Here is a 27,056-nt window from a genome sequence, read left to right on the forward strand (position 1 = left end):
TGCAGCGTTCGTCTACGATCCGTAAACGCGACTGCGGAACGCTTATTGCCGTCTATGTCGAGTTCAGTGTGAAGTCGACAAGCTCGGTAGCGAAATTAAACCGGTCGACTGAAATGACGACTGACGGATGAAAATTCCTTCGACTATAAAATTGATATCGAATAGCTTATTAAAAGGTGGAATAAAGCAAAATATCATAACTGAAACCAAAATATTAGCAAAGTAATTTTTGGAAAATATTATAGCCAGAAGTTGTGTGGGGAGTTGGTTAAAATGGTCGAAAGCACGCCAATGCATCAAATTCCATAACATGTAGCTTAAACGCAAAAATGCATGGACCGACATCAGACGGGCAGTAGGACAGACTCGGATTACATTAAAAACGGTCGTTCATCCATTACAATATCGGTAGAAGTGTACGACGGGGAAGCAGTGCATCGATTTAATGTTCAAAAAATTGGAGAAAAACTGATTGCTTGTAACAATAAAAGAGCTAAACTCGAAACCGACGAGTTCTCCGCAAATCTTACAGAACGTGCTAAAGACTGGAAATTGGCTGAAAAGCTATTAGCAAATATTGATAAGGAAAACGTGGGAATTTGGCAATCTTCCTACTCAACTAAACATGCAGATGGAAGACAAGAAACAAGATTTGAAACAAGCTGAGAAAAATAAAGTGAAAATGTTAAGAAAATCGAAGACTAACATGTAATGATAAATAATAAAAAGATTGACTTTTGGATAAGCAAATGCGAGTAATCTCAACAATAAGAAGATTTGCAGAATGCTGCCGAGTTATTAGAAGTTCACGTGCAGAATTTGTAAAATGTTCAAATTGAACGTCTATCCGATTCTGAATTATCCAATGCCTGTAATCAGAGCGCTGAACCTTAAAAGGCCGAGCTGAAGTATTTAAATCAAAATCATGCTGCATCAGAAGTTGAAGATAATAGGTAATGTAAAGCAACAAATTAAAGTTTAGAAAATGTGGCCGATGTTTTTACAACAAAATTTCAACGATGTATCCGAAGTCACGAAGTGGATAAAAAAGAACGAGAACTTATTTGAAGCAACCTATTATGCTTGAGATAAACGTCCGCAATACTGATCATGTCAAATATTTGGAAAATACAACAATGTTCCGTTACTTTCAAGCCTTCTCTTGTGAGAGCAAAAGTGATGCGAGGTTTTTAATCAGCGAGTTGCAAAAGGACATTAACCGTAAATACAAATCACGCTCCATAGAAAGCAAAATTTCGACCTGAGAAAATCTGCACCCATATAATGTTGAGGCCAATTTGATCCACTTGATACATGGTTTCTTTGCATTTTTATACTTATGTTTTTATACAAATTACAAAACATTAAAGGAACTTAGGCGCTGCCAAATGGCAACAGTTCAAACCATAAATTAACTGGGTTTATATAGAAACGGGTTTAATATAGAAAATAAGGCATTTACTGATCAGATCAACATATTTCTTGAGAATCGAAATTATGGTATTTAAGTTTATTATTATTATTTATGGTTATTAAGTTTAAAATTCAGTTATCGTGGACCAAGGATGAAAAGCATGTAAATATGAACAATTATTCAACAAATGTAAACAAATTGGACGCTTATTCTCTCATTTTTCGAATTATTGAGAATATATACGCTTATTCTCTTACTGTTGTGCATGTATTGTGCCGCTTTGAGAATAAGCATATATTCGTTCTCAATTGTTTTGCATGTATTGTGCCGCTTTAAGAATAAGCATATATTCGTTCTCATTTGTTTTGCATGTATTGTGCCGCTTTAAGAATAATTAATTAATTAATTATTTTCAGTGTGCTTAATATAAAATTCGAGAAGAGAGACAGACTAATGGCAAGTAACAGGAGGGGGGTGTAAAAACAGAACTAGAAAAGAAAAATATATATTAAAAATATTTCATTTTTTAAGACTTTAAGCAGTAGTTGCGTACAGATACGAACAAACCAAGCCTGGAAGTGTAGAAAACAAGTCCAGAAATTAATGACTTTCATTAAACTTCAAGCGATTGTTGTCTACAAAGAAAAATTTGTTAGTCTCAGATTCATAGCTTAGAGTTTTATAGTGACAATTGCTCAAGAAGATAAGCGTTATAAAAAGGAAAAGCTTCAACGTTGAATATGGGAGCACCTAGAGGATGAAAGAAAGATTGTAAAGACCCTGAGTTGCATGGCAATATTTATGGAAATTACCAACCGTGCCAGGTTGTACAAGTCAGATGAGACGTGTGAGGCAAGTATGTCTGCTGGCCCTGTGGTCGACAAAAGCAGTAAAAGTATTTAATGCTGCAAGAAACTGCAGAGCAAGAACTCAGTCAGCAACAGCAGCTAACTGCACAAAAAATGTAACCCACAAACAAATGTGAATTATGGGTGGATGTATGTGTGTGTGTGTGTTAATAATTTTCTTCTTTTAATAAAATCTTTTGGCACGAATTATTTTCTTTTTATATCCACCAACGAAGGATGAGTGCATGTTTAGTTTATCGATATGTTTGCAATACTCAGCAGACAGCAGGGGAGAGCGTACAAATTATACATATATCTCACCAATACCAAATTTCTCTCTGCCTTTGTAATATCTGCGATAAGCGTTTTCTTATTCACAGAAATAAAGACATTGCCTTCAAATATGGCGAAAACATTGAAAGTTCTTGCAGATGGATTGATATATCAAACGGGTCAAATCGGTCAAAGGACACATCTATAGTGGAACATAGCTTTCGGGTTTTCTTGCTCTCTACTCACAAACAAGAACAGCAGTATCAGTACACAGTGGAGAATATAAGGAGCGGAGAAACGTTGGAAAGAAGCCCAGAGAAACAGTCGTTAAGTGAAAGTCCGCAAATCAAGTTCTGAAGTCGTATATTCGTTGAGTAGACGTCCTCGAGTCAAGCAAAGTAAGATCGTACAGCCGTCGAACCTTTTTCTCTTTGCTTTATTATTAATTAATCGTGAATTGCCATTGCATACACACATTGCACATTACAAACTAGCCTAATCTCTAATAATAAAAATATTTTCACGAATCTTTACACTCTTTACACACGCACACATGCATTGGGCCTCCCTTTGTGGGCTCTCTGCAATTTTCGGGCTTTAATTTGCCATGCCATTAGGGTATTCCTATATTCTTCTATAAACTAAACTGGGAAGCTTGGCAACTCTGTCTCTCAAGAGTGAAACATATGGCAAAGGAAAACAACTTTAGTTTTACTGCTTACTATGTTTATTACCATTTTGATGCCGGATGCGTAAGGCTTGAATACAGAGTTTGCGAATTAAAATAATAAGTGCTTTGTGTTGCGTTCGTAAGTATTAGAAAGCAAATAAATAAAAAATATTTAATTTTAATAATAAAAAACACCAATATCTAAAGTTTATTATAAAGAAATTCATTTTAACTAAGCGTTACATTTGTGAAATTCATTGCAGATCTTTTGTGCTGCAAGTATAATTAAAAATAAACAAAACTGTGCTCCATTTGACTTCATCGCATCGGATGCATGAACTGAGTGAATATTTCCCAAAAAGCAAACTAAAACGTGTTTTGTCTTACTATCGTAAGTAATACAAAAATAAGTAAAAATAACACTAATATAAAATAATTAATTAAAATGGAAAAAAGAATATAGAAATTTTATTACAAATTTTTCAAAAATAAGTTCATTATGAAATTCATCAACGATGTGTTATGAGTAATAACTACAAATACAGAGAATAGCCCTCTATTTGCGGTCAATTGTGCTCATTTGTTCTCTTATACTCACTTGGTCACTTATTACCAGAAACAACTAAATGCAAGAGGGTCCAATGTTTTGCTCAACACTTAAACAAGGAGATTATTGCAGACTTTTCATAAAAGACCACAGATCATACTAAAAGTCTTTCAAAAATAAAATCATTCTTATGAAATTCATCACCAACCTATACTGCTATCAGTAATAGCTGCAAATAAGGAGACCAACCCTGCATTTGCGATCTTTTGCATTAGTTTGTTCGTATATTGCAGGAATAATTTATCTTTAGCTAACTTACTTATTATTCATGCACATATTAAAATTATTTGTTTACTTTGCTTTTATATATGTTATATATTTGCTTGTGTATATGTTATATATTTGAAATTTCTCACATCATATATGAGTTATTGTACACGACACGTAACCTATTTATATCATAGAGAATATTCCGCAATCTCTTCATAGCAAATTTTTACAAAAATTTTGAAAAATTTAAATAAAATTCAGAATCCTTCGATATACTCTCTGTGTAATGCCGTATAATGGTTACACAAAACGTGTACCCATATAAATAATAAGAATGAAATAGCAAACATCCAAATGGCTTTTAATCAGCCGCGTGGCTACGGCGGTTATTGACAACAAAAACACAAAAAGTCCAAAATAATCTCCTAGTTTGAATTTTGAAGAAATTGTTGAACCATCGCGTCATTTAGTTGTCTTGTTATTGCCTAATTAGAAATTTTCCGGCTTCGATACTTACTGCCTCAAATTATTATTATCTTAACACGACTTATTGAATATGAGATAAGAAACGAATTCTTTTTTTTCAATTCCTGTGTAACCTCGCTCATGTTTTCAACACAAATAGGTCTACGCGACAATACACACTGCAGACAAACACACCAATTGATTTACAGCATCGCAATCTAAATTAGCAAAAGTCCTGCAACAAGTGTTCGAATGGATTGCAAATTGAACAATAAGTTTAGAATACGCCGCGCAACTGCGTAAGGCGTATAGGGAAAAGAGACTTAAATTATTATGAGAATACTAAAAAAAACTTAATTTGCCGGACTGTAACTAGCTAGAAAATCTCTTTTTACCACAAAGGGTGATTTCCAACAGAGAATACTGTAAATACATATTATTAATGACGTAATCGCCAATCGACTATCGATACGTGGTTTCGCCTCATATGTGAAATAATTTTCTATATTACTTATGAAAAAATATTTCCAACTTTAATAATAGATAATATGCAAATACTAAGCAATTAAGATATATTGAGACTTCGTTCAATTTGAACCCACAAATCCTGGTTGTACGCCTTTGTTAGTATTTTTCAAAAAAGTGATATGAAATTCATTTCGCCTAGAAAATGTAATTTATTTATAAAATAATCTTTAAACGAAATTTACATATAAAAAAATAATACAATATAATACAATTAATATTTAAGGTTGCACAACATGACCAGAAAAATAAACGGACGTTTTATCTCGTATAGCAAAGAAAAATGGATGATCAACTCTAAATACTTTCTGATTTAAATTCAGACTCATTGGTACAATTTTCAAATCTGAAATCAATCAAAATGTTAATCAATTTGTTAGCAAAAGAAAAAAGAAAACGAAAATACTTACAAGTCGCAGCAGCGGCTTCGGAGCCAGCTTCATTAACATCTAAGAAAGCTTTATGCTTAACTTCGGAAATCTTTTGTGGTACAGAGGAGACAAACAAACCAGCTAGGTTGGCATTCGATGAAAACATCGATGTGATACCCATCTAAAAAAACAATTAACACTTGATTACTATTCGAAAGCGAAAGGCGATTTTCATTTATAATTCATCTTACCTTCTTTAACGGTTCCTTTAAATCTATATCAAATTCAATGCGAAATCTTGGTAGAAATACATCAACGTGTTCGCCCTCCAGTCTCTCTGCTATTTGACTTATATTGAAACCGCTTAACTTCGATTCCAAATTTTGAAGGCCATTAACTTCCCTGGGCAAAATAATGAGCATTGAGAGGTCGGAATTCTCGTATTGCATCTCCAAAGCAGTAGCGTCCAATTCAGGTAAATCAGCGTAACGGAAATAATCATCTTGATACATAAGGTCTACGTGCACGTGACCGTTATTTAATGTGTAAAAAGTCGATTTACGTGTCGACGATTCACTGAATTGCCGGGTCCATTTGGCCTTAAAATAAATAGCATTCACCAATATGGCACTTGTGTCACTATTTACTGAATCCTCTTGCAAAAGATTTTGAATTTTGTTATTAGTTTGCTCTTCTACCCAGCCGTTAATTGCGGCCACGGATTCCGCGGCATTTTCAAAATTTAAAAGTTTTGCTGTGGTATCGAAATATTCTTTGGCCAGTTTCTGAAATGTTCCGGAAATCTTTAAATTGTGATTAGCAAACACACGATTTGCTATTTTTAATAACGGGCCGCCTTGAGCATTCGTTGATTTAAAGGATGACTTCACAAGTTCTGCATACTTTTTAATAACAGCATTCTTGTCGCCCTCCCCCAGTTTCAAGGCGTTACGCATTTCCTCTGCTGTCTCACCTTCAGCTCCCAGATATGCTACTGTGAGACATGTCTGTATGGAAGCAGGCGAAAATACAACATTTCGATCAACACTATTATCCACCACAAGAGTAAATAGATCAGCGGCAAAAGCATTATAATTAGGTGACGTGGAAGCACCAGTAGACTTAGCCATTATTGTGTGTAACGATATTGCAAAGGCAAAGGTGAACAATAACAAATCTGTAAGAAAATAAATAATGTGATTTATACTTCACTTTGATAGAGTTTTGAATATCACTGTAGTCGTTAAAAATGTTTGCGTTCAAGTTTTACTTCTGCTTAAAACACTTTTATTTATTATAAATATTTGAACAGGTGATTTTGACTTTCCTGGTATCACAAATTAAACAAAATGTGTTATCTTCTTTCAAATTGGTATTCCGTGCCAATCATTTCGATAAGTATTAGTCACTTGATTACTTTTATGGTAACAACCACCCAACAAGGATACGTTAGATTTATCATACCATTTGCAACACCATAGTCTTGACAACATTCTGAGTCATAAGAACGCATATATGTATATTCAGAGGAAATTTGTTAAACACTTTTTAGCGGATGGATGGTCGTAAATGATAGTTGAAAGAACACAGATGTTATAGCCGAAAAACTGTAGGTGTAGGTGGATTTAAAAGTAAACTTTAAAAATATTTGATTACATTATACAAAAACTCAAGGGAAGAATTGTCTTCTTTCTTTCTTTTTTTTTTTTTAAATGACCAATTACAACAACAATGACGTTCATAAAGAGATAAAGATAGGGAAAGCGGTGGCTGCAGCCTAGTGGACGCATGCCCAATCGTTGTGTGTTACCCCCTTACGGACTGAGCACTTATTGTAGCTGGGACCAAATAACACTGTAGCGCACTTGACAATTTTAATCAGCCAACTGACGCTCTTTCACTTATTAAAATATCTGAAAAATTTACACGTACATTTAATGGGCATCCAAGGTACGCAACAACATGAATCTAAACTTTTTCTTTTTGGCGATATTGAAACCTTAGCAAATATTCATTTGAAATTCGATAGACAAACAAATGCATTACGTTCGGCGTAAAACGAATCTTATGCTCTTCATAACATAATCTGAATTGTTGGTTATAGCTTATCGGGCTCATTTTCACAAGCTTTATTTGTTGACATTCAAAGGATATCAGAAGCGTTCTTAAATTCAGTTCCTTAAGCCATCCATAAACTGTACATTTACCAACTATCTCTTCCCTATCTGTAATTGAAATGAATGAAAATGCTTGAGCAATCGCTTCTTCTGTTCTATTCACTATTAACACGAAAATAACGATGCCTTGCAAGATCATTTGCGAACTGAGTGTGTGAAATTCATGTCAAAGCAACTTAACATAAGTTTCATGAAGGAAGCTTGGTAGGTGCTTTACATGACTACTGTCATCCTACGGTCATTGCATTTGTAGATTACTTTGACGATATAAAACTTTGTAGGAAATCATAGCTTATTGCAGAATTTTTTTACGAACTTTTGCTTCCGTCTGTTACGTTCGCACGCCCACTTAGATAACTTGCTTTAAATGGTTGCTCGGTAACTCAACTCTCCAATCTTCTAATTACTCATAGTCATACAATCTTCCAATTATTCATAGGAATTTCAAGGTAGATACATATACACTCCACAGTCGTTCGTATTCAAAGATTTCAGATAATCGTCACAAACTTCAATTTGTGATCGACGAAGATGTGCGACATGTGCTAATATTTATAAAACTCGTTCCAACATTTTAAATAAAAAGAAGCCTAGTTAGCTGCTTCAATCATTAAGACTTAAAGACAAAACTGTCCTCTTCATGTATATTAACGAAAATAAGGCCAAAACTGTGCTTCATCTGTTGAAATGTGGTTGCCGGAGGCATTCGTAGTTTAGTATTTCTTTCTTTATTTACAAAGAAAAAACATCATCCAAAGGAGTGCTTCTCCCTAAGAAAGCCTTCTTTCTTTCTTTTGTGTGCCCCGCTAGCTTTTGTTCAGCCTTACATTACGCAATTCAAAGCAAAAGACTTTTCATCGTTTTCTCCCCAATTTTTTGTTTTTATTAAGTGTGTGCGGCTGTGTGCAACGTCCAGAAGGACTATCTAAGCTTGTTTTTTTGCGTGAACACACTGCAACATTTAAGAGACTTTGATGAAATTTGGTGTACTAACATGTTTTGGCCCAAAAACGAATGAATGGGAAGCGTGGTCGTTGTATGAGTAATTGCGTTAAACGAACTGGCATATGGTATTTGATGATGGATCACGCCGCCATCGCAGTATTTATTCTTGCTTAAAATAGACATTAATCTGAGGATATGTTTATGTACAGAATAGAAAAATAAACAAAAGTTGCCTACGTTTTCCTATAGCTATTTTTATATTTTTGCATTCTCTCTTGATTCTGAATTTTGAAAATTTCAAAAAAATCTGATAAACGTTCAATATCTATACTTTATAAGGCATTAGATGGTTTTTCTATTTTTGTGAAACGATATTCACTGCGTCCTTCACTACAACACTATATTATTTTCATCCTTAAGGAAATGATTGAGTTAATAAGCGTAATAATATTAGACGAAGAGGCCGTGGATTTGCCCGTTTATTTCCCCTATATTCCTACCACAAAAAGTGAAAAAACTTTTCACCACTGTTTACAAATATATATCAAGTTTCAAAAACGGGTTCGTAAAGTCACTTCAAATTACAAAACAAAAATGATTGCAACATCTGAACCAATAATCAAGGCCAATTTATATTTCTAAGCAATGACAGGCACCTGCAATTATATAATAAAAATTATTGTGAAAAAGTTGATGTAAGATGAACTAAAAAGTCAAGTGTAGCAGTGTATCTGCAGTACACACGCTTTACTGAATTCTTCACAAAGATCGGTTTTGGATGTGGATGAATAATCCAAATATAGATCAATTTTAAGCTTATATTCTGCCCAATAACACGGAGAGTCGATGTCTTTAACAAAATACTATTGCGAGGGATACGGAGGAGCAATATGACTTGAAAAAATCTCGTCTTCTTACAAAATACGCACCCCTCTAATGTGACTTGTGTTTTGCACTTGCAAATCATTTGCACATAAGAAATTTAAAGAATTCCAATTAGACGTTTTCTTGCACTTGGGGAGGAAAAAATGGAATTTATTCTATACTACACAATAAATATAACATTATATTGTATCTTAAATCTCACGCAACAAAAATGTGTGTGCGTTCGGAAAGAATCAATAGGAAATGTTTCTTTACCTTTGTTACCGGTTAACGTCATTGTTATTTATTTATCACTTGTATAGATTTAATCTTAGGCGTTTCAAGAGATTTCTTTCCACTTTGCAAATTGTTTACTTTTATAAAAATCAATTTTATTAATTAATATATATACTTTCTCAATTTTTTTTCGTTTTAACAAATTTCTTATGGTATTTTTCTATATGGCATCTGAACTGATCGCTGCTGCTTTTGTTAATATTATCTTCAATGTAAAAAGGCAACTGATTTTATATACACTTTATGCCACTCATTGTGCTCTGCAAATTGAGAGAGAATTGAAATCAAGTTTCAGCTCATTATTGTGGATTGTTTATAAACAAAATCAAAAACCGGAAAATTGTTTTTTTTTTTTTTCCTTCATTTCTGTAACTAAACACTGTGTCGGGTTTTTTAATCTAAGTATAGCTCACAGTTTAATAAACATGTGTCCCTCGCTTAACACGGTTTCGAAACAACATTGATAAAAAAAGTTCTAATCAAATTTTACAAAAAAAAAAAAAAAAATTTTTCTAATTGCATTTTTAATTTTTGTATTTCATCATAATGTTAAATTTAATTTTTTTTTGTTTTTTTACAAAACCTATGTTAATTTTTTTTTCATTTATATGTTCATTTCCAAAGATATTTCATAATTAAATTTTATTCTATATTCTAGACAATAAGGTATACATTGCGTTGATTTACACTATTGTTACAGTACGACCTTCGTACGACGCGAGTGAGATTTCGATACAAGACTATATGCCAGTTTAAATTAAGTTAATCTATAGGATACCTTAGTTTAAATGAAACAGGTGAGAACACTATAGTTCCAGTTTCGTTCACTTAATTTTTATGCCAAATTATTTTTACGAATACATTTTCATCATAAAACATTACCGATTAGGCACTAAAGGGTTTACATTTCCCGACAATCCAAAAAAAATGAGTGTACCTGGTCCAAATTGACTTGACGAATTGCTTGACTTCGCCTTAAACTTGCTATTATGAACCAATTTTCACCATGAAGTATTGAAAATGAGGTGTTTTTACTTTATAAAGATTTAGTTTTCGTAAGAACGGTTATATGGCAGGAGGATCAAAAAATTTTCACAGCCAAACCAAATTTTTCGTACCCATTTAGAGTTTCGAAGTGCTTTTTATTCTTTTAAGAGTGACGCGGCATGCCAGTGTACCAAGTTTCACCAAAATATCTCAACAATTGCGATTTGTAGATTGACTACGGGCGGACACCAGGCGCACAGACAAGTTCTGTTTAGGCCCTATAATAAGAGATAGTTCTACATTGAATCTTTTTGGGTGGCCGGTATGTCCGCACAAAGTTAATATGCCCTTAAGCACACGTAGTGTAGGGTATCAAAATAACACAGTTTCAAAACAGCACCATATGAGATAGCCCTGTTAAGCAGGGAAAGCCTGTACTTTGCATTTGTGGTTTTTCTCAACACTGTTGTAAATAAGCAGTAAACATAATTAATGTAAAATAAACAAAATAAAGTAGAGTTGAGTTTAGAAGCGCTTGCACGTACGTGTATGACTAAACGATACTGTTTGTGCGTTCTCATTGTATTCTCGGGTTTTTTCTCGCAACTAATTTCACTTGAAGAACGTTTGATAATATAGTTATGAAAATTAAAAAAATAAATAAGAAATAATTCAAATAAATTGAAAATTCGGTATTACCCACAAAATGTGTGTTTGGAGATGATTTGAATTTAGGTATTTCAACTATCACTTTAGTGGCAAACATAACACTCATGATTTCCTTTAGAGATGTCGTTTTCAGCTTCTCCTCCAAGTCTTTTAGGCCTGTTCGTGAATTGGGTAAAATTATCAACATTGATAAATCCGAATCTTTATAGTCCATTTCTAAAACGGTAGCATCTAATTGCGTCAGAGAGCCATAGCGGAAACGTTGCTCAACGCGCATCATTGGTACTTTAGTGGTATTGTTCTCATCTAAATAAAAATCCTTGTCACGTGTCGACCTCTCAGGAAACTTGTGGACCCATTCACCCTTAAAATGTATTGCATTCAACAAAATTAAGCGCGTATCGCTGCTTAAGCTACTAGATGATATTAAATCCTGTATACGATTGTTAGTTTTTAACGCTACCCAAGAGTTAATAGCTCTAGCGGCTTCTACGTTTGCGGAGAAATTAATGTCTTCCGCTTTCGAGAAAAACTTTTCATTCAATAACTTGTTGTATTCATCCTGAATTTCGTGGTCTTTCTGAACATAGATTTTCTTAGCAATTTTCAATATATCGCTTTTCTCGTATTGCGATAAAACGTTGTGATATAAATCAGCCATTGCGTTAAGATCATCCGTTATTAAATTTAAACCTTGGTCCAGTTCCGTGGCCGTAGAGCCTTCAGCTCCTAAGCGAGCCATGGCCGCGCAAGTTTGTATAGAGAATGGTGAGAAAATTAAATTTTTTCCGCGATTACTTGCCGCCAAGTTTGCATACAATTTTATGCCGAAATTTTCCAAACCATTGGCAAAAAGCTCTTCATTGCCAGCGACCATAGTATTAGTATTCGGTTCAGCCATGACAAAACAACTCAGTAGGTATGAAAAAATCAAAATTTTCAAATGCCGCGTAGTGTTCACTAGAAGGAAAGTAATGTAATTAAGAGGAAAAGCTTAAACATAGTCTACATAATTCTTAAATTTGTGCTAGGGTGGTATAAGTCATCAGATTTTCTCTAGAGTTTCTTGCCTAAAGTATTTCAGTTAAGAAATTCTGCTTTTATTTATCTCGGAGATGAATATTTCTGAATATTGTCTGGCGTGAATACTATTAATCGAGTAGTAAATGTTGCAAATTTCTCTTGCTGGATTGTCCAAAAACTTTTCCCACACGAATATAGTCTTTAATTCCCTGTTTATGTAATGCAATGTGTTTACGGATATGGACATCACAAGTTTGTGTTAATTTTCTTATCTTCGTATTCATTGAGTAGTAAGTAGTACAGTGTGTTTTGGTGTTTACTTTTATCTATATGTGCATGCTGCAATGAAGCCTATCCCCAAAGGTACTTGGTGCTTGGCAGAGAATGGCATCGATGATTTCTTTATCCGGTGGGTTGAGGTTTTTTGGAGTTTCCCAACAACATCAATGCAGAGTTTATCTTCGGCTGGAATAAGTGGAAGCTCTTTGATGAGGTGTTTAGTGTCAGTATTGACTTGCGAGTCAGAATCCAACACTGCCTTGAACTCGTCCAATAAGACACCCCGCAACGAAATTAGTTTCTGCTCATGGCATGGTAACTGCTTTTGAGGTAGACACATCATTATGAGTATTTGTGGACCGATTCGATATATTTTGAGAGTTATGCGGCTTTTCTTGTTTTTTTTCAAATGCAGCAAAATGTTTTGCCTTTTTGTGCCTTCATACAACTTCCCGAACTACATGTTTTAGAATTGTGATCACTCTTGAAACTATTGACACATCATTTTTGTCGCTGAATCTCGTTGTAGTCGGTCTGCTGTTGATAGGTGCAACAATTTGTCACATTGATTTAACCTCTGTTACACAGAGTCATGCAAATTTTTAATTACTGTAATAGATGATGTTCCTGTTGACTGATTCACGATTTTTTCCTTTAGTGTAGCCACTAACTCTCTTTTGTTGTTGTGCCTTTCCTTAAACAATGACCTAGCAGTAGTACAATTTTCTTCTATTATATGTAAATGGCTTATGAGTTGCTACCGATGGATTTTGTTTAGAGATACCACGTATTTTGAGCGCCTGGGAGACCTTGTTTATCCGTCATCGCTGAGAATATTGTGATTGTGAAATTTGGCAAACGGCTATGCCTAGGATTTGTCAAAAGGAGCCGTATGCAGGGATTTGCTAAACTGATGTCATTCGCGAGATGAAATCAGTCTATACTACTCTTTGAATTGTTCAATCGAAGGCTTACCGAAAATGTTAAGATTTGAAAAAGAGTTGATCAATTCAGACATACATTTTGCCCATTTTTCTTTTCAAGCATTTGGATCTTGGACAAAACGCGAACTAACGAATAATTGAAAACAACTATTGTAGTCGACTGGCTGTCCTGCCAAAATTTTATTGCGAATTTATGGAATAATTAAAACGAATAACGTGGGAAATAAGATGTTGTAAACCAAACATATCGAACGGGCGCATCCTAAGCCCTGGGCATTTCTTCATCCTGCCCTACTTAGTGGTCTCCTTCGGTCGATGATATCTATGGGATACGCAGAAATTTCTAAACTTCTCTGCTCTCATCACAAAAAAAAAATTTCAACACATTTTTCTATTTTTCCCTTCTTTTTCTAATTAATACGAGGCATTCTTCTTTTATTTATCGCGACACTACCTACGTCTTTCACAACCTCCATATTTTTCCTTTTTTTCACCTATCAAAACAAACCGCCAAAAGCTACACCAAAATCTCTTAAATGTCAGAATGTTTATCGTGCATGAACCTAACAATTCATATAATGCAAGGTTGCATTCATAGCGGAAATTGTTAAGTAAAATTGCATGTTACAGTATACATAACCAAAATTTTCAATTTTATAGATTTTAATCTAAACTTTAGTTTAATAAATTATTTAAAAAACCTAATATTTCTATTCAACTATTTTATTAAATTAGATTTTTTATAGGAAAACAATTTTTTTTTTTCTAAACAAATTATTAAATTATATAACAATTTAATAATATAAATAATTTTAGTAATACTTTGCTTTTTTCTATTAAACAAAATTTCAATTTTTAAATAAAAAAATTAAAATTATTAAATTTATAGTAAATCAACTTATCTTAGCATAAAAATATTTAATTAAAATAATACTTTAAAAATTACAAATGTTTTTTTTTCTCAAAATTTTTTAAAAAAATTTGCAAAATTTTGCCGATTTCTCTGTACTCACTTTCGGGATATTTCGGAAAACCGCGAATGAATATCAATTAGTCTTCAAGATTACATTTTTACCCTATATATATAAATGTTTAAATAAAATTTATATAATCTAATAATCTCGTCTTTAATTTTTAAATTTTTAAGCAATTCGATAAAGTTATTTGTTCTAATGTACACAATTACAATATTTATATAAATATATATATAATATTAAAATTAATTATTTATATAAAATTATATATTTCTATATTAAAATCACAACTTTATTATTTATTAGTATAAAGAAAAAAAACGGATTAATTTGCCAGTAGGTCTATAAAATTTGCAATGAATTGCCTGACACCTTGATAGGATGAATTATGTAATATTTGTTAATAATGAATTATAATATAATATAATTATAGAATCTTTTTCCATAAATTAAAAAAGCTTTATTTTATTAAAAGGCTTTTATTGATTTAATTTTAAAAATGTTTTTAGCTCGAAGCTTATAGAACGAATTTGTTTATCACAAAGAAACTTAAACAATATAATAAAAAACAGGAAAAAAACGTACTCTAATTAAAAGAAATATTTTTAACAAAGTATGAAATTTAATAAACCTAATACCCTACACTAATATTTCATTAAATTAAATAAGAAGATTTTTAGAAATTTTAATCATTCGTTACATATATTGATTAATACCATCGTCGTTGTAATATAATTTGATATATAATTTTATTATCATCACGTAAAGAATTTAAGATTCGTTTAGGTGCCTTAAGACCAAATGATTCAATATTTATTTTTGTTTTTCTATTTTCTATAACTTTGTTTAATAATTTTATAGAATTAATTTCATATATTTTCACAAGAACAAGTCATTTAACATTAACTTTAGCCCTTCCTCTACCATTATGATTATGTTTTATAATATTTGGTTGATTAAATTGTTAGACCCCAAACCAATTGCGTTTATATCTGATTATACAAATACTTTTATGGTCTAATCAAGTTCATTTTTGACATTGTTTGAATTGTCAGAATTTTTTTTCATGTTATGTTTACCGTATTTCACTTACTTCTTTTACGTTTCTTGTGTGATTAAAAACCTTTGTCTTTTTTTTGTGTAAAAAGATAAAACCTGCATGTGTATAACTCTTACATAATACACTATTTATTTATTTTTGTTATATCATTAGTTTCGTTTTCAGTAAAGCTTTAGTATTACTATCTTCATTTGTACTATTTATAATGACAATAATTTTCAAGTAAATTATTAACATTAATATATTTCAATAAAAAAATTTGGATACTAAACTTTATAATTACCCTACAAATTTTATTGATAAATTATTTATGAATTCCTTTAATTGCTGTAGTAAACTCCCGAAAGCTTCTTTATGCCCTAGATGTACTTCTATGATCAAACCATACGACAACATCCTCTATTCACAATTGCCAGCAATGCACTAGTAGATTTACCAGCTCCTTCCTATTTCTCCTCCTCCTCTTCATGATGACATTTTGGGCCACAACTTCATTTATGTTTAATTATTTAAATTTGAACTGATTCACTTTTAGCAATATATTAGACTACTGATATTAACTTAGCGTTTATTAGCGTAAATCATATTTGTCGAGATGTGAATAAGGGTTGACTACCCACCACTGCAAGATGGGTGTGTTCTCATATTGTTTTTTTTTTTTTTTTTTTTTTTCATAATATATGTAACTCCCAAAAGAAAGCTCCAGAGACCCTCTAAAGTGTACATATTCTTGATCAGCTTGAGATTCTGAGTTGCTTTACCCACGTCTGTATATCCGTGTGGTGTGTGTTGTTGGCACTCTGCTGGTCGCAAAAATGAAAATATCGATTTCAAATTTCGTAGAAGTTTCGTTGGAAGTTTGTCCACGCAGGTTGGCATTGAAAATGGGCCAAATTGGTCAGAGCAGAACAGCGCAGTGGAGCGTAAATTGAACGCAACTCGGTTTTTTAACAAAAAATTTTGGATTTTTCCTCGTTACTCGGAAATTATTAAAGTTGCCAGGCTGAAATATTCCGAGTTTATTTTACGAAATACTGTACTGTTTACGCGCAAAAACGGATATATTCGGCCATGCCCACACAAAGTTACATGTAGTTAGGTTTTTTGAGCGTTTATGATTAAAACTATTTTGTACTCCTCAACTCAAATATATTATCTGAATAAAAATGGGTCAATTTTAAAACGAGTATGGTGGACACCGTGAGTAATTTTTTCTTAACAGTATCAACGATATGGGTATCAAATAAAAGAACTTGAATAGTAGAGTGCGAATAACATAGTGGTGGTGGGTATGCGAGATTCGGCCCCCGCCGAATATGGCCTTCTTACTTGTTCTCATTTGCATTTATTTTCATATTGGACGAGGAATTTTATTTTATTCACATTTACACACACCAACATGATTCTATTTTTAGTAATAGCTACGGCTTTGTATAGAGTATGTACTACCTTGAGGTCAAGTATCTTTTTGAGGAACTGCAGTTGATACAAATTTATTATCAGCAATTCCTTACTTAGGTCATTATCTACCTCAATGCGTCTGAAGTGGATTCGCAGCTGATAATCCAACATTAGCACGATCGCTTTAGTATTTTGAATTGCTACTAATCGACTATTATTCTGATCAAAAACTATAATTGCTATTTTATTAACTTAAACCGACGAAGGGAGAATCCTACTGAAAATAGTTCGGGTCGGCACACTTTTTTGACCACTTCCCGTATAACGCTTTATTTGTTGCGTGATTTAATAATGGACCATGACTCATTGTAGCGCTTTCACTTGTTTTAAATTGTAATAAAAATTAAACGATGACAGATATCAACATCAATTTTTTTTATTTCAAAAACTAATTCATGCCATTCTGACAGTTATAAACGATTTTGTGAAAATGAGCGCATCTGAACTTCTGTAAGACTGAAATCGTGGAATGCCAATTTTTGGCGCTTTTCCACATAAGTCACTTCTCATTTCACTAGCAACACAGATAATCTTGGCAAATAAGGTCATTGAGAATTCACGGCTTATTGAAGTACGCCAATGCTCAACATTACATTGTTATTGTATTTTTCTCGCAATAATTTGATGGTACCACAGGATGTATGGTATGTTGCAGCGTTTTGCAAAACCATTTATCAATCTTTCAGCCTGCAAACCACACCCAAAACTTCATTTTTGTGCAAGAACGGGCTTTTTAGAAACAACGGATTTATTTTCTTTCGACTAAATGGTCAACTTTTCTCATTTAGGAAGCCATGTAACCAAACATAAGCTTCATCACGTGCACGAAACGTAAACACGGACTTATTGTTTTCGCAATACGTTTTAACAATTTCTATACGCTGTACAATTACGCATGTATAGTATTCCAAAGATAATGGCAAGGTCCAAACAATGCATTAAGAAGAAAAAATTTGATCTAAATCTCAATCAAACCCGCCTTTTGCTTACCTTTACTTTCTCGATCACAAAATAGATGATCCTAAGTACTTTTTTCAAATCGCAACTTGAACTTCCATCCCTTTTGAAATATGCCCGGGGTGAACTAGTATATTCCCATAGTTAGCAGTAATGCTATCTCTTTCTTGATGAACTTAGATCAAACCCATAAAAACCTATTCGGCTAATGAGCCAAACGCATTATCCAAAAAATATATTGAAATATTCAACTTGTTTCTGAGCTGAAAGACACCCGCTTAAAACTTAATTTAACACAAGAATTGCTTCTTAATCCTTAATGTCTTCTTACACTTAACAGCCTACGTTATATATTAGTTTCGTGCAGATTTACAAGAACTTACAGAAGGACCACTTTTTTATTATACCGCTTTATTTTCCCATACAAGCTTGTCTGTCCGTCCCTTCATCCTTCCGATACCTACCTACGATCTTTATGTTCAACAGACAATGCGAACATCTTGAGGCATATCGACAATTTTTACACCTTTGAGCAAAAACTACACGTTGCATTCGGCACTTTCTTATGTCACATTCTTTAGACATAGTCACAGCCTCTGTTACCCTGCTAACCTTAATTGAACGATTATCTAGGACCAGTTGAAGACCTTGGGCGACGTTTTCATCGATGAACGTAACCGGCCGCCTATCAATTCCACCAGCCAAAATTTTAGCGTAGGAACACGTGATGCAGAACTCCCGTTGCTTTTGCTAAATGCAAATATTTATTGACAGCCCGTTACTCAAATTTTCGCACTTACACTTCAAAAAACAATAGCTTGTCCAAATAGCAGAAATTTGGGTCATACAAGTGCTGTTATCTTCACGTTCAGACCAGATACTTTTCAGATAATCTAAACATGTTATCCCAAAGGCACGGAAAATATTTTATAGGTTATATGAAATAAAAGTGCGTCATCCTCCAAACCAGATCACTCTTCAATACCTTGCTGTTAGCGTTCCTAGAATGCAAAAGTCTCAAGAAATTACATCGAGTAGTTTTATTCACTGTTTGATAATATTTTCATTACCGGACTATTGCGGCGAACCGCAGCTTGAATGCTTTAAGTTTTTGGATGATTATTGCCTGTAATGCTATTATCAACTTTGATAATAAACCCCTGTACAGAATAGTGTTTTTCTAAATAGTTGTCTGAAATGTGCTAGGAAATCACTGAGAGATGTGTTTTTCCGTAATGATTAGAATTCAAATAGAATATGTGTATGTTTGCATTATCGAATATTGCAAGAGAATTCAAGAATTCAATACAACGAAATTGTATTCGCCTCGCGGCGAATTTTTGATACTCGACTTTTCTCGGACAAATATGTAAATATTGTTGTTATTTATCTTCATCGTGTGCAAGTCCGTTGGCTGATGTATTACAATGTTCGGATTGAGTTTTTAAATAGGCTTAGCGCCCACTTAGTGATTACCATCATCCAGGTAATAAAGTTGAAGTTGGGACGACTTGTAGGTACTATTAAGAGAAATTTTTTTCTTTTTGGATGGACAGAGAAAGACGAATAAAATTACTTAGATCAAAAATACGCGTCATGCATATGCCTTCTGCCAAGTACTTCTACATGTTCTAAAGGAAGGAACAAATCTAATATACCGACATCATATGATCAATACATTATAATTACATATTTTATAGCTCATAACTATTCGCTCCATGAGAACGATATGAAGTACAAGCCGATTTAGGAATACGCTTTGAGTTTTAATTCTTGACTTTCTATAAAAACGGTGGTTATCACGACTACATAGCTTTGTAATCACCTTGTCACAAGAACTGAGACATATTTTTGACTTGGGCACATGGATGGTTCAGTCTAAGTCTTCGGGTCAAGTTTGGCAAAAACTAATAACGAAAAGTGCGATGAAAAAGAAAGAAAAGAAAATCTGATAAAAACTACAAAAATTAAGATTTCGAAATTTTATAGCCAGTAATCTGCAAATCTTTGGCAGACATCTAGTTAGCTTTTGACAAAAATTATTAGGTTATATAACCACTTAAAAGTTCCATGAATTCTCGCAAGAGATATGCTTACGATTCATAACGCAATTGTCGACATGATATGGAAGGTTCTCCTAGTAGCGTACAGGAGTACGAATCGTGTTAAATCGAGAGAATTTTCCTTTCCTGTTAACCCAGTTTTACTAAAGACCTTAGCATTAACTGGAATTTAAATAGATTTAAAACTACCTGTAACAACGCGTAATTGAAATTGAGTGCTTGTTCTCCTTCATCTGCAGTATGGTACACCTAATTCTGTTTTTACACGGCTAATACGCTCCTTAGAAAACCGTGCAAAAAACGTCTTGAAAAAGACATACGTCATATTTTAAATCGTGTAAGATGAAAAAAATCCAAACATTTTCCCAAAAAACCGTGCAAAAAAAATTAAATCCATATTACATATTTATAAAATAAAAGTAAAGCATTGTTTATTTATTTATTGTCTACATATTGTTAAATAAATTTAGAAAGAATGCATATAATGGTTAGCGGATAAATAAGATCATATGCTTGCTTGTATCGAATGCTCTACCGCACTCGGCTACTCATGCGGAGTAAAAACAATTCATTTTTACTACAAAAAACATTAAGAAGAAGAATTAAATCAGTGTGCAACGGACATCAAGTCCTTAACTAAAGCGTATGAAAATTGAAATTGAAATTAGGAATAAAAATCAATTTCGTCCCTACTCAGCGCCCACTTTTATTACAAGCGGGATCAAATATGCTATCATCATTAGATGTACCCAATAATGTCTAACACAACTGCCGGATTTGATTCGAATGAAGTATTTCTTTCTGTTAATTTTTGTTGTTGTTATAAAATTTTTTTTTTTTTTTTTTGATTTCTCAAGTAGCTTATAGAATTCTTGATATACCAGTTTCTGTAAGAATTTGTCAAAATTAGAATTAAAAGAAAAAGAGAGAACCGTATTGTATCAACATCGGGTAAAAAAAGACAGTGTAAAGAAAGAGTTGCGTGTGTTTGTTATTTTTTCAATTTTTTTTTCAGCTTCAGTATTAAAAAAGAAAAGACTGTCACAAATCATAATAATTGAATACTTGATAAGAATCGCAAATAGATTTAAAGGCTGGATTCCTATTCATGCAAACTTAGTTTAAAACAAGTATTACAAGCAAGAAGATCTTCTTAAAATTTTTACAAAAATATTTCGTTGTATAATAGAAATTATACAAAAAAGAAAATTTTTCCTCCTTCTCGAAGAAAAACTACACAAAAAAATGCTGCTACTATTAGGTAACTTTAAGCAGAATGCTTTTTCTATTAAGCTGACATTTACGGCGGGTTCTCTTCATCACAACTGAGTGCACATAGACTTTATAAAGCCTGCATAAAAGTAAACACCAAAACACACTGTACTACTTACTACTCAATAAATACGAAGATAACAAAATTAACACAAACTTGTGATGTCCAGATGCGTAAACACGTCGCATTATATAAACAGGGAATTAAAGACTATATTCGTATGGGAAAAGTTTTTGGACAACCCAGCAAGAGAAATTTGCAACATTTACTACTCGATTAATAGTGAATAGTGGTTGCACACCACTGCCAAATGGTAACTATTCTTTGAATAGAAGCATATTCACGCCAGACAATATTCAGAAATATTCATCTCCGAGAAAAATAAAAGCAGAATTACTTAACTGAAATACTTTAGGCAAGAAACTCTAGAGAAAATCTGATGACTTATACCAGCCTAGAACAAATTTAAGAATTATGTAGACTATGTTTAAGCTTTTCCTCTTAATCACATTACTTTCCTTCTAGTGAACACTACGAGGCATTTGAAAATTTTGATTTTTTCATACCTACTGAGTTGTTTTGTCATGGCTGAACCGAATACTAATACTATGGTCGCTGGCAATGAAGAGCTTTTTGCCAATGGTTTGGAAAATTTCGGCATAAAATTGTATGCAAACTTGGCGGCAAGTAATCGCGGAAAAAATTTAATTTTCTCACCATTCTCTATACAAACTTGCGCGGCCATGGCTCGCTTAGGAGCTGAAGGCTCTACGGCCACGGAACTGGACCAAGGTTTAAATTTAATAACGGATGATCTTAACGCAATGGCTGATTTATATCACAACGTTTTATCGCAATACGAGAAAAGCGATATATTGAAAATTGCTAACAAAATCTATGTTCAGAAAGACCACGAAATTCAGGATGAATACAACAAGTTATTGAATGAAAAGTTTTTCTCGAAAGCGGAAGAAATTAATTTCTCCGCAAACGTAGAAGCCGCTAGAGCTATTAACTCTTGGGTAGCGTTAAAAACTAACAATCGTATACAGGATTTAATATCATCTAGTAGCTTAAGCAGCGATACGCGCTTAATTTTGTTGAATGCAATACATTTTAAGGGTGAATGGGTCCACAAGTTTCCTGAGAGGTCGACACGTGACAAGGATTTTTATTTAGATGAGAACAATACCATTAAAGTACCAATGATGCGCGTTGAGCAACGTTTCCGCTATGGCTCTCTGACGCAATTAGATGCTACCGTTTTAGAAATGGACTATAAAGATTCGGATTTATCAATGTTGATAATTTTACCCAATTCACGAACAGGCCTAAAAGACTTGGAGGAGAAGCTGAAAACGACATCTCTAAAGGAAATCATGAGTGTTATGTTCGCCACTAAAGTGATAGTTGAAATACCTAAATTCAAGGCCGAATTTGAAGTTGAATTGCAAGACGCTTTCAAACAGGTAAATCGTGGATATTAGCGTGAAATTATCTAAAAGAATTCCATTTGCATTTCAGTTGGGTATCAGCCGTATGTTTGGCCCACAAGCTGAGTTTGGTAAAATGTTGAAGTCCGCAGAACCTTTGCAAGTATCAAAAGTCGTCCATAAAGCTTTCATAGAAGTAAATGAAAAAGGCACTGAAGCAGCTGCCGCAACTGGTAAGCGCATTACATTTCACCGAAAAAACATATTCGTTAAAAATTTCTTAATCATAAACCTTTTAACATAACTCGCTTATGTCATCTTCCATTAACAATATATTCACATCGGATGTAAAGCAATTTTCAAACCTTTGGAGAAAGAAAAAAACTTAGCTAATGCTTTTCTTTGCTCTCCCATGTCACGCGACTATTCAAATTAGGAAAAAGCCCATGGCTTACAGTCAAGTATTTAAGAATGAAAGAAGGAACTTTTTCAAATATTATGTTGACCATAGGCGATAATTTTGTTTAGAGGACGTTTCAAACTCATCAATCCGCTTAGTCAAGCCTTCGCCGATTTAACCAAATATTTTGATAGATTTTGTTTTTAGCGCTAAACAAAGAGTTCCGTCCATATAATAAAGTCGGTTCCGGCTTCATTTGCTAACTTCAAAGCCGCTAACTTTGTTATAGGACAGCTGCAAGACCCTTTCATAAGAAGAAAACCTCTTTCATTGCTGGGAATGAAATATGCACTGGAGGAGCAAGTGGAGAGAGAGCTTAAGCTGTGTAAGCATTAGAGAATTAACCGTTTGAGTACCAAACGGCTTTGAAAAAACACTGTCGAAGAATCCCAAGCAGCGCGATCGCGCTGTTTAGATTTTATGTCGAGTAAACCCAGCACATTTCGAGCATTGTTGACAACTGACGGTGCCTTACGTATTGTCGAAATCGAGCGCAATACAATTACAATAGTACTACAGTAGTGCGCCGCTTGGGATTCTTCGACAGTTTTTTATCAAAACTGTCTGGTATTTCTCGACATGAAATCTAAACAGCGCGATCGCGCTGCTTGGGATTTTTCGACAGTGTTTTTTCAAAACCGTCTGGTATTTCTCGACATGAAATCTGAACAGCGCGATCGCGCTGCTTGGTACTCAAACGGTTAAAAGAAAGTATTAGAAAATGTTTGCAATACATCCATGCAGGGGAAATGACGGCAGCCATGAAATGTTGAAAAAGAATCATTACAAGGACAAAGTGTATGAACGGCCAATCAAAAAATCCTGTTCGTTTGTGTGCCTGGAGTCGAAGAAATCGATCTAAAATTAAAAACTTCGCTACGACTTGACTCTTGAGACGAACATTTTTCACGAGAAGCACTATTTAGCGGGAGAAAAGTACCATATTTGATAGTTTGGGATAATAACCTGAAAACCATTAATAGGAAAAGGAATAAAAGTCCTCGTAATTTTTCCTGAAAATAACACTACTTTGTCTGTGCGAACATTCCCTATGAAAATGTTATGTCTAAGCTGCCTGCAACTGTGTAAGTAATCCCGCGCAAGTGTAATTCATGTGGCTTTTAAGAGCTTCAAAAAGAGGTGAAGAAATTGTGGTTCAAATTAGCAAACCAGTCATTAGGGCCGAGGATACAGACGAAACATCCATGGCGATCCAATAAAAAAAGGAAAGGACTTGTCAACGTTTATTTTGTGGAAATACTTACCACGGAAATGGCACTAGAGGCTTACAATCCATATCTAGCGTACGCACACTCGGCTTCCTCAAGTACGGAATAGTGCTCTTCTCCCAAGTATTAGATCTTTTTCTCCACTTTATTTCAAGGGTTCTTCTCCGGAATATGATGCATTTCATAAGAATTGATATCGAAATCACAGAACGCATTAAATTCAGTTCTCAAAGTGTCACAGTAATCGATAGCGTTTGGGTGTCATTACATAATTTCTTTTTACAAATTTGCACCCGGGACAGCTTCATACTAAGAAAGTTCATTCTAGCATTCACTTACAAAAGCAATCAATGTTCATTTCCTTCTTAAACACTATTTCTCTATTTTTCTCTTTTGGTTAACAGCGTCCATAGCTTTAGCACGTACAGGGCAAATTTTTCCAGATTTTAAAGCTAATCGTCCCTTTTTTTATGCAATAATTCACAAATCGATAACAGCAAAGGACGTCATTCCTCTGTTTATGGGTTCAGTGGTGAAAGTATAAGTCTTAAATTTTTCCTTCAAATAAAAATAAGCCAATAAGAATTACTGATTACATATATTTTTTTCTAACTTTTTGTACAATAAAAGCCTACATTGTTTGCTTCTTTTTTTTAATGACCGATCTGCTATATGTGATCGTTAGGGAGATTGAAGTGGGGAAAGAGGGCTAGATAGATAAGTGTGGAGGGTAGGATATGACCACATTCTGGGACATGTATACTCAATCGAGTGCTCACTATAGCTATGCGAACGGCCTCTACTTTGTAATATAATTGAAAGGGGATCGTGTGGAAGGTCGCCAAGACAAGAATTTATCGTTGCGTGCGTTTAACTCACAGTAAGCGAATTCTTCTTTCTAAATAACTTCGGCAATTGGAAATCCAAACAGTCTTGGCGGAATTAGCCGAACAGGCGAACTTCATAGACATTGTTTTCGCCCGTATATAACAATTGCAAGCTGAAGGGATGTACTAAATTCTTCAGAAGAGCCCTTCATTTTTGTTATTTAGTAGAAAAATTGGTTCAGAAAAATCCTTCGCAACGTTTTTGCTTAAGCAAGTGATTTAATAGAAGCTAGAGGAACTGATGACAACTAAGAAAAATACTAAAGCGTCGATAATAATATTTTTGCAAATCGTTTTCGATATTACGCAATCTGCAAAGCGATTAATCGGCGTTAAAGACAAATGATTCAGGCAACATAAGTCTTAACATTTGCCGTTTGAAGCTACAAGATATTGAAATAGCGTGCAAATGCTTATAATCAGCCACAAGATATCATAGCGTGAAGAACCGTGCGTTTTGTTCCGAGATAAGCGAAAGTACTACACGGTTTCAGGTAAAAATCCATAATTTTCATACTGAAAATTTCAATAGGCTGGCCATAGAGTACAGCCGGCATGGACAGAAAATTTACAAAGCAACGAAATATTATTCGAACAGAAGAAGGGCAAGACCTGTAAAAGTTCGACACTGTCATGTTTTTAAATACACAATGCCGGACGATTTCAAACCATTATTTTAAGTCACCGTAAAGCCGGATAAGGAAAAATAAGTTCTTCACGGTGAAGAGCGTGCCAAATTGAGCCAGCACAAACAACATGTAAATTGATTATAACATTGTTTTTGTATTATGAAATATCGAAGAAAGTTCCAGGTTAGAGCAATAATTGAGAGAAGTTGCCTGTGAGATTTTATTGCATCCTTCATATAGTTTAGCTTTCTGCAGAATTTTATATATTAGGTTATCTCCAAAAGAAACTTGGATAAACTTCATCCTTCTCTTATAACTTGTTGTCTTAGATCCGTAGAAATTTTATCGCGCGAGAACAGTAATGCGAAAAAAACATGTAAGGGCATAGAACGAGGGGAAGTGTACTTAATTTTATGATGCTATTTGCAGGATTTTACAACATTTTGCTTTTCAAAGCTTCGAAGTTTGCTTTGACGAAAAAATAAGCCAAGCGAAAGAATAAATTGAGGGCAAATGCTACACACCTTCGCCCGAATTATCATTGTCCATAGTGTTAAAAGCCGCAACCTTGACCTTTGTTTTGTTAACTCTTGCTCTTGCTCAGCCTAATACTCTTTATTTTTAAGAATTGTTTTATTAATTATTTATTCTTAGGTTTGTCATTGCAAACAAGGAAAGCTGCCAAATATGAGTTTATAGCTGATCATCCCTTTCTCTACCAAATTATTGGTAAAAAGCAAGAAACTACAATTTTATCGTTCTTTATGGGTTCAATTAAGGAAATTGAGAATAAAAGTTAAACACAAGTCCTCAACCGTTATACTGTATGTACATCTAATGATGTCGATAAAGAAAAGTTTTACCGAATTTCAATAAATTATTTGAATGCAATTAGGATAGTAATACATCTTTAATTTAGTCCAACAATTCACTCGCGAGAGACACGAATTTCCCTTCAAATATTCCTTCCTGAAGCATCAAAATGCATGCTCCTGTTAGGTTGCTATCTGTGTTCTTAACCAAAAGAAGAAAAAACTTAACATATTTATTCTTAACACTACT

The 27,056-nt window shown here is 33.7% G+C and overlaps 2 protein-coding genes and 1 long non-coding RNA gene across 12 annotated transcripts in view; 1 reads left to right on the top strand and 2 right to left on the bottom strand.

Annotated features, from left to right (window-relative positions):
- Positions 1-3,242: 3,242 nt before the first annotated feature.
- LOC119636100 (antichymotrypsin-2-like) overlaps positions 3,243-27,056 on the top strand; it is a 30,751-nt gene continuing 6,937 nt past the window's right edge. For 4 of the 8 annotated variants that reach the window (XM_038031242.1, XM_038031241.1, XM_038031240.1 and 1 more), the window contains exons 1-4: positions 3,243-3,344; positions 3,469-3,596; positions 21,882-22,825; positions 22,881-23,022. In XM_038031242.1, the coding sequence (XP_037887170.1) occupies positions 3,536-3,596; positions 21,882-22,825; positions 22,881-23,022 (1,147 nt within the window). In that variant the 5' untranslated portion in view covers positions 3,243-3,344; positions 3,469-3,535. Of the gene's footprint in view, positions 3,345-3,468; positions 3,597-21,208; positions 21,345-21,881; positions 22,826-22,880; positions 23,023-24,882; positions 25,038-26,648; positions 27,047-27,056 lie in introns of those variants that run through there. The other 4 variants (XM_038031238.1, XM_038031239.1, XM_038031244.1 and 1 more) reach the window with 4 other exon arrangements.
- On the bottom strand, positions 5,167-10,141 carry LOC119636101 (serine protease inhibitor 42Dd-like). Of its 3 annotated transcripts, none has more exons than XM_038031245.1 (4): positions 9,646-10,141; positions 5,635-6,560; positions 5,423-5,564; positions 5,167-5,358 (listed from the first exon to the last, which is right to left on the bottom strand). In XM_038031245.1, the coding sequence occupies exons 1-4, from the start codon at positions 9,665-9,667 to the stop codon at positions 5,234-5,236; spliced, it is 1,215 nt and encodes a 404-aa protein (XP_037887173.1). In that variant the 5' UTR covers positions 9,668-10,141; the 3' UTR covers positions 5,167-5,233. The 3 variants fall into 3 exon arrangements, with proteins under 3 accessions (XP_037887173.1, XP_037887175.1, XP_037887174.1); XM_038031247.1 differs by lacking the exon at positions 9,646-10,141 and adding an exon at positions 6,654-6,832; XM_038031246.1 differs by lacking the exon at positions 9,646-10,141 and adding an exon at positions 6,619-6,832.
- Positions 16,254-19,338, bottom strand: LOC119636102. Its single transcript, XR_005247120.1, has 2 exons — positions 19,091-19,338; positions 16,254-19,021 (listed from the first exon to the last, which is right to left on the bottom strand). It is a non-coding gene; the product is annotated as an uncharacterized LOC119636102 (long non-coding RNA).

The sequence above is a fragment of the Glossina fuscipes genome, unplaced genomic scaffold, assembly GCF_014805625.2.
Source record: "Glossina fuscipes isolate IAEA_lab_2018 unplaced genomic scaffold, Yale_Gfus_2 27, whole genome shotgun sequence".
Taxonomy (NCBI): Eukaryota; Metazoa; Arthropoda; class Insecta; order Diptera; family Glossinidae; genus Glossina; species Glossina fuscipes.

Bases quoted from the DNA above. Each gene is read 5' to 3' on its own strand.
- LOC119636101 (XM_038031245.1), bottom strand. From the start codon at position 9,667: ATGACGTTAACCGGTAACAAAG. The intron at 6,561-9,645 runs GTAAAGAAACAT...ATTTTCTTACAG, and splicing joins GACGTTAACCGGTAACAAAG to ATTTGTTATTGTTCACCTTT. The intron at 5,359-5,422 runs GTAAGTATTTTC...GATTGATTTCAG, and splicing joins CGAAGCCGCTGCTGCGACTT to ATTTGAAAATTGTACCAATG.